General features: G+C 54.1%; 1 protein-coding gene across 1 annotated transcript; it reads right to left on the bottom strand.

Annotated features, from left to right (window-relative positions):
• Positions 1 to 1,114: 1,114 nt before the first annotated feature.
• Positions 1,115 to 6,294, bottom strand: Pim1 (Pim-1 proto-oncogene, serine/threonine kinase). The gene is made up of 6 exons (XM_041635032.1): positions 5,939 to 6,294; positions 5,735 to 5,841; positions 5,592 to 5,642; positions 5,128 to 5,494; positions 3,483 to 3,659; positions 1,115 to 2,533 (listed from the first exon to the last, which is right to left on the bottom strand). The coding sequence occupies exons 1-6, from the start codon at positions 6,018 to 6,020 to the stop codon at positions 2,376 to 2,378; spliced, it is 942 nt and encodes a 313-aa protein (XP_041490966.1). The 5' UTR covers positions 6,021 to 6,294; the 3' UTR covers positions 1,115 to 2,375.
• Between the last annotated feature and the right edge of the window lie 1,605 nt (positions 6,295 to 7,899).

Below are 7,899 nucleotides of genomic sequence, written 5' to 3'. Positions count from 1 at the left end.
CAAGACCTTCCAGGACTACAAAACGCTTCACTGTTTTTTTGTTTTGTTTTAAATGTTTATGTTTTTGTTTTTCAAGGCAGGGTTTACTATTTAGCTCCAGCTGTGCTGGAACTCACTTTGTAGACCAGGCTGTTCTAGAACTCACAGAGATCCACCTGCCTCTGCCCCCGGGTGCTGGGATTAAAGGCGTGCGCCACCACCGCCTGGCTAGTGCTTTCTTTTTATTGGGTGCTGTCTGTATGTTTTTGTGTCTAGACTTGTGTGCGTGCTTAGTGCCCTTAGAGGCCAGAAGAGGGCGCTGGATCCTCTGGAAGTGGGGTTCAGATGGTTGGGAGACACTGTTGACCCCAGTTTGAGCCATCTCCATCTCCACTGTGTCCTCACCACCTTTTGAGAAAGGACCTATGTAGCCCTGGCTGGCCTTACACTCAGGGCCATTTGATTCTGTCCAGCAGGGTGCTTGTCCTCTTTTCAACTAGACAAGGTCTCATGTATCCCAGGCTGACCTTGAACTCCTGATTCTGAAGCTTCCCATTTCCAAATGCTGGCGTTATAGGTTTACACCAGCATGCCTGCTATTCAGCGTATTTTGAGATCTGTCCTATGCTAATCTTCAGCTTCCGGACTCAAGTGATTCTGCTAGGCAGGTGATTACCACCTGACTTCAAAAATCTATCCCAGTGTAGCCGGGCAAGGTTACACACACCTTTAATCCCAATACTAGGGAAGGCACAGGCAGGATCTAGGAGTTTCAGGGCAGCCAAGGCATATACAACCCACAAGTGCTGCCTGTAATCCCAGCATTTGATAGTGGTAGCAAGAGAATGTTCAATGCTGGTCCTTTACATGACGCCGTTAGGGAAAATTAGTCCCAACTGAGTCTTGTCCAACATCTACAATTTGGCTGCATCTGCTTTATAAGGGTGATGATCCCCAAACTTTGAGGCCTTGTTTTGGGGCACATTTCCTTAGTGGAGAGATTGCCTCACAGGCAGGGAAGGCCTGCATTTCATTGCACACTGGTTGTCCCACCAGGAAATCAGATTCCCCGTGCCCTTTCTACCTGGCTCTGGACCAAGTATACGTCTTTGTATGAATGAACAGAAAACACAAGTTAAGACAAAAGGTTTTTATTCAAAAAATGCCAAGTATAAAAAAAAAAATAAGATCTCTTTTCCCCTGTACAGTATTTCACTCAGATAAAACCAGCAGGCTACACGCTGCTCAAACAGGATCCGGGAGGCACATCATGCCGGCCGGAACTGCCTTTCTATGTACAGTCAGCAATGCCCCTTCCCAGACAGAGCCCAGACCCACTCCAGTAAGCAGGCAAGGGCCCCCCCCACAGAAGGGACGACAGCAGCTGTCCCACCGGAGTCCCTTCACCCCAGCAAGCATTGCAGCCCTCCCCAAAAGGTCCCCAAGTCAAGAGGGAAAAAAATAAAAGAAAACAGATCATGACAATAAAGCCCTAGGCAATAGCCAGTGGAAGCTTGGAACAGGAAGGGAACCAAATAAATAAATAAATAAATACATTAACATTGACTTCCAGGCCAGAACTGCCATCTTTCAGAAACAAAACAAAAAACCCCAACAACAAATATAACTTAAAGGCATTTTTTTTCTTAAATTGCATCAACTACAATCCTTTCACAGGCTACCATGCCGACTGTACAGACATTTACAGCTTGTCTGGTTGTTGCATTGGTTGTGCATTCTGTGTGAGGTCTTGGCTTTGAAACAGTTAAGTAGAAACCAAAAAGGAAGACCAGTTCACTTGGGAGTTTTACTAAAGGAGGCAGAAAAAGGGCAGGTGGCTCAGCAGTTGGCCCTGCAGCCTCTTCCACGGCACCTTTCACAGGAAGTGGGGGGAGGGGAACAGGGAAGAGTAGGGAACCAAACCCAGGCAGATTCTTGGAGAAGCAGCAGGTAAGAGGCAAGTTCAAGTATTTCTCCCAGCACAGCCGGAGTCCCCACAGAAGGCACTCAGAGGAGTTGGAAGAGGTGACAGGGACTTAAATATATGGTGCTAGTTTTTGTTTTGTTTTTTAAATCCCATCCCCGCATATTTTTCCCCTACCCTAGCCCATCCTGGTGACCCGAAGTCTCCAGGTCACTAAAGGTCTATGGCAGGGTTCTGACCCACTCCCACCCCCCACCCTAAGATTCTGCAGAGCCCAGCAAAACTCGACACTGTGAGAGTGTCTATGGGAGGGCATGGGGGCCTGGGAAATGAAGTAGCATCTCTTTCCCCCGTGGGAGGCTGCTCCAGGAACCTGGAGTCTGGAATGAGTTGTCATTGCTGTCCCTGCATGAAGCAGGGTCCTGGAAGCCAGAGACAGCTGTCCCGCCCAGAGTGTCTGATAGAAAGGCTGCTATTTGCTGGGCGCTGGCGACAGGCTGCGCAGGTGAATCTCGGCGGTTGCCTGGGGTAGGAGGACATCCTGCATCCATGGATGGTTCTGAATTTCTTCGAAGGATGGCCGATCTGAAGGTCTCAGGGCCAGACACCATCTGATGAGATGCTGGCACTCTGCAGGAGGAGGCACAGACGGAGGTTAAGGGTGACTCACTCGACTTGTTTTTGAGAAGCAAAGGTCTTCCCAAGGCCTTCACGTCTGGGTTTTTAAAGAAGCATGGACTCTGTTCAGAACACTGCTGGGTCCTCTCAGCGGGAAAGGACCAATACCAAAAGCCTGCGTATGCCTTCAGTTAAAAAAACTGGCTCCCCTCTTAAACCTGTGGTTTCAAACTTCAAATAGCTGGGGCCTTTCCCACGACACCCACTCACCAGAAATAGGAAGGATGACAAGGGTTTGATGAGCCACCACCGAGCAAGATGAGGTGATTCAACTCATCTACCAACTTACAAACACTGACACTACTCAGGATGAGGTCATGGGGACCACAATACTTAGAGAGTTATTGCCGTAAGGGGAGGTGGCTTAAACAGCCCTTGACTTTTTTTTTTCTCTAAACTTTGTTAAGAGATCAGGTCTACGCTGGTAGTTAAACTTTACAGGGTCTGGTGGTTGGGTGGGATGTATATAAAACCTGCTCCAATTCCAGCATGACCAAAACAAAAACTGAAAGAAAAAGGGGAGGGGCTGAGACAAGATTCCAAGACCAACCAGAACTCTGAGTTAAACCCCGTCTCCTAAATCAAATCAGAGGCAGGCCAGGGCCCTCCTTAGTGGCCCCATCTCCTCAAAAGAAGATGAATAAATGAGTAAAAATGACAGCTAGGGCATAACCCCATACTTTCTTCTACAAAGTACCAGGTTTAGTGGTTCACTCTTGTAATCCCAGCACTGGGGAGGGAGAGGCAGGAGGATCTGAGTCTACAAAGCTAGTTCCAGGACAGGCTTCAAAGCTATAGAGAAACCCTGTCTTAAGAGTGGGAAGCCTTCTCAAAACCAGCCTTCCAAATATAATAACCCCCAGTGAGTGTCCCGACCACCAAAGGGTTTCGTGAAAGTTACCTGAAGAGACCCTTTGCCTGAAGAACACTTGACCCTTGATGATCTCTTCGTCATGCTCAAAGGGAATATCTCCGCAGACCATATCGTAGAGCAGAATCCCCAGGGACCAGACGGCTGCCGACCTGCCATGGTAGCGATGATAGCGAATCCACTCTGGAGGACTGTACACTCGGGTTCCTGCAAGCCAAGGGAATTGAAAGAAAACAGCCTTAGCAAAAATAAACAAAGCAAACTAGTCCAAGTAGCTTCTTGGAAAAAAAAATTTTTTTTGAAACAAGGTTTCTCTGTGTCTGCTGCCCTGGCTGTGCTGCATGAAACTCCCTCAACACGCTGACCTTGAGATCCGCCTGCCCTGGCCTAGAGAGCTATGGTTAAAGGCAAGTGCCACCAGCACCCGGCTTTAAAATACATTTTTTCCCCAACCCTAAACTAAAATCCTTTATATAACCCCCTCTCCAACAAACAGTCACTCAAAAGCTAAAGTCTGGGGCCCTGGGCAGTAGTAAAACTCACTCACAGTGGGACGGCCTTCAACTGCACAGACCCTGTCTAGGACTGTCAGATCAGATTCTCATCTAGACCCGACTCTAGTCAGGGTGCCCTTTGGGAAGCTTTCTTGGGGGGGGGGGGGGGTCTGCGCAAGCAAAGTACAACACCTACACTCTTTCCTCCCTAGACAAGAAAGGCAGAGTTGCAGGGTTGGTTTCGGACCACGTGATTCCTGTTTACAAACTTTGGATAGTAAAAAAAAAAAAAAGAAAAAAGTGCTAGCCTCATGGTGCTCAACAGGGGGCAGCAAAGACTTGCCCAGGGGGGAGGGAAGAAAAAAAAAAACACGAGGGAGGACAACTCAGCCAGCCATTAACTGTTAAATACAAAAAATGCAGCCCAACCCAGCGTCCTCCACAGGCAAAGAAATCCAAACCACAAGCCAGAGTCAGAGTTTTGAAAGGCTGTCGTTTGTTAGGGCGAGCCACTCAGACCACGACCCACCCTCTTGCTTTCATCTAGTATCCCTCCATTCCTTTTCTGAAAGAACGCGATCCAAGGCCCTCCCTATGATAGGTTTTCAGTCTCCCTGCGGGAGACACCCAACTAATTTTCAAACCAGCAACAGATCTAATTTCACAACACTCATTCCAGGCTTCGTCACCCCACAACACCCCTAAGTATAGTGAAACCGCGGCTGATTCCCTAATCCTCAAAAACAAAACAAAACAAAAAAACCCCTGCAGTTCTGAAGAACTACCTTAAAACTCCCCTTCAAAACAAAACAAACTACAAAACCGGCATCTATGTCTCCCGCCACCACCAGCTCCACCTCCTTCCACTGGTGAGAAAAGTGGGTCAGACTTTAGAAATCTGGGCTACAGCCGGTTGCCTTCGACTTCGTATTCGCCGGGAAAGCATGGAATTTACTAAATTCCACTTAAAAAAAAAAATTACAACCACGCCAGAAATGTTGCAGGTTCGCACAGTCGGCTTGAAATCCCCGGCTGTACTACGTTGGGAAGCTCGCCTGTGCCCCACCCCTGCCAGCAGTGAGCCCGGCAGCCCAATGACCTTTACAAAGGGCCGGAGCCGAGGCCGCCGGCGGCTTCCAAGCCGGCACCTTGGGCATCTCCCTCCCCGGGGCCTGGCTCACCATCGAAGTCCGTGTAGACTGTGTCCTTGAGCAGCGCCCCCGACCCGAAGTCGATGAGTTTGAGCTCGCCGCGGTTCAGGTCGATGAGGATGTTCTCGTCCTTGATGTCGCGGTGGAGAACCCCGCAGTTGTGGCAATGCCGCACGGCCTCCAGCACCTGCCAGAAGAAGCTTCGAGCCAGCTCCTCCTGAAGGGCTCCCCGTTCGGTGATAAAGTCGAAGAGGTCTTGTACCGGCTCGGGCCTCTCCAGAATCAGCACGAAACTATCGGGCCTCTCGAACCAATCCAGAAGTCTAATGACGCCCGAGAAGCCGCAGCTCACCTTCTTCAGCAGGACCACTTCCATGGGCACTCGGGTGCCATTGGGCTGCAAGGGTGAGGACGAGGGGTTAGCGCGCCGGTTCCGGCACGCCCGTCACCACCCACCCACCCAGACGGAGGGTCGCCGGCTCAGACTCACTCACCAATTCTCCCCAGTCGGAAATCCGGTCCTTCTCCACGTGCTTGATGGCCACCTGGAAGAGAGCCCCGGGTCTCCATCAGATTCTCCCTCTCCTGCTTTAAGCATCCCTCCGCGCGCCCTCCCCAAGGCGGGGTGCCCACTCACCGGCAAGTTGTCGGCGACGCGGATGCCCGAGTAGACAGAGCCAAAGCCACCGCTGCCCAACAGCGGGCCCACCTGGTACTGCGACTCCAGGGGCTCCTTCTCTTTGCCTAGGGAGGAGGCACGGGACACTAAGCGCGAGGCCCACGCAGGGGTCCCTGGACGCCCCCCCGGACCCGCGCGCTGGGGTGGGGTGGGGACACTCACCCGGCGCCAGCTTGGTAGCGTGCAGGTCGTTGCAGGGCGCGGCGCGCAGGTGGGCCAGGGAGTTGATCTTAGACAGGAGCATCCCCACCTCCAGCGTGTCGGTGCGGAGCCGGTGCTGGGACGAACAGCAGCGGCGACGGAGCGAGCTGGGGCTGCGCCGGCGGCCGGGGCTCAGACTGCGGGTGGCGTTGCGGCTCGGGCTGCGGCTGGCGCGCAAGGCCGAGGGCGAGTCAGAGGACGACCGAGGGCGCTGGCGGCGGGCGGGCTCGCCGGCCAGGTCAGGCAGTGCGGGAGGCGGCGGGGCGAGTGGCGCCGCGGGACCCAGGGCTGCTGCTGTCTGTGGCTGCTGCTGCTGCTGCTACTGCCGATCCCGCCGCCGGCACTGGCCGACTCCCCTCCAGCCTCCTCCGCCACCACGGCCGCTGCTGCAGACGCCCGGCTCGCCCCGCCGCCAGGAGTAAAGGGGCGGAGCGCGCCGCCGGGGAGGGCGCGCGCGGCGGGCGGGGACGGGGCGGGGCCTCTCCGGGAGGCCGAGGCGGGGAGCCCGGCAGGCGCGGCGGCGGAGGGCGGAGAGGGGGCGGGGAGGCGGCGGGACCAGGGCCGCACCCCTCCGCTCCGCCCCCTGGCGGCTTCGCCCCTTTCCCCCGACCCCACCCCCGCGGTCGCGGCTCCAGCCAACCGGGAGTGACTTCATCTGCATAACGCGCCGCGGGCCCCGCCCCCGCCCCGCCCCGCGCCTCGCGGTCAGAATGGTCGCTAACGCCGCCACGACGTGGCGGGAAGGAAAAGGCGCCAAAACGGAGGGGGAGGGGCGCTGGGCGTGCGGGGAGGCGGGAGCTGGGTGGCGCGCGCGGCCGGGGAGGAAGGATGGGGAGGGGCGTATCGATTCAAACCCAAACAATAACAAAGCCATCAAAGGCCGCCCGAGGCCAGCTCCTCCGGCTCTAGGTTTCCCAGAGATTTGGGGTGTGATTTGATGGGGGGGGAAGAGGGGGTCGAGCGCTGGAGCGTAGCAAGTTGAGAGCGGTGGAAGGGCGTTGGTGTGGCCGGCGCGGAGGCCGTGCGGGGGGACCGCGTGCATGTGTGTGGACGCCGAGCAGGGTGGTCCTCTTGTGTGACTCAGCCCCGAGACCTCCAAGGCTGCCGAGGCGGGGTGACGATGCGCGCTGTGGGCTCGATCCTGGGGGTGGGGGTTGTGATTTGGGGGAGCGCAGGCTGTGCAAGACGTGAGTCACCGGCGTTTGCACACCGAGGGAGTGAAGGAGTCACAGGCCTGCGAGGAGAGTGGGGGCTTGCTACGCGTCTTACAGAGACCCGGGAGACCGGGGCTGCGAGAAGCCGGTGATAAAGATTCTCAATTTAGAAATGAAAAAAAAAAAAGAATTTTAAAGGTACCAGTAGGTCCTGATCCCTTCAGAAATCACCCGAGTCCGAGTGCCCGAGAGAGAAAATCACGACACAAATGTTAGCTTTCTGGTGCCAGATGCTGCCTCAGCCCCTTCCGAGAGGGCGGGAGGAAGAAGGAAAATTCCTGATAGCGGCGAGGGTGGGAGGGGGCCGCTGTGTTTAATCAGAGATTGCTCGGGTAGTCCCCTTTTCAGCTTGGTATTAGCAGTCAGGCGATACCGGCTATTATTGGCCCCGACCCAGCCCTGTCTCAAAGGAAATTCCCCACGTACACGTGGAAATACCACGGAAAGCTACCCGATTCCGCTTTCTTCTTTTGTCCTTTTAAACTTCATGGAGAGTTGATGACGACGTGTGAAATGAGTCAGCTCTCATCCTCTGTAATCCATAAGTTGAATTATCAGCGACCAAAGTAATTGAAAGCTAACCGCATCCCATTTTCGTTATTTTGTTTTTAAGTCCGAGGGACTTAAAGGAGGAATGAGCCTGTTATGGCTGCAGTATTAACGCATTTAAATGTTTCCTTTACATTTATAAAGATGCCCAGAGACTCC

Source organism: Microtus oregoni, unplaced genomic scaffold, assembly GCF_018167655.1.
Source record: "Microtus oregoni isolate MIOR12 unplaced genomic scaffold, Mior012 000046F_ref0000063, whole genome shotgun sequence".
Taxonomy (NCBI): Eukaryota; Metazoa; Chordata; class Mammalia; order Rodentia; family Cricetidae; genus Microtus; species Microtus oregoni.
This window is presented reverse-complemented; position numbering and strand designations above follow the sequence as displayed.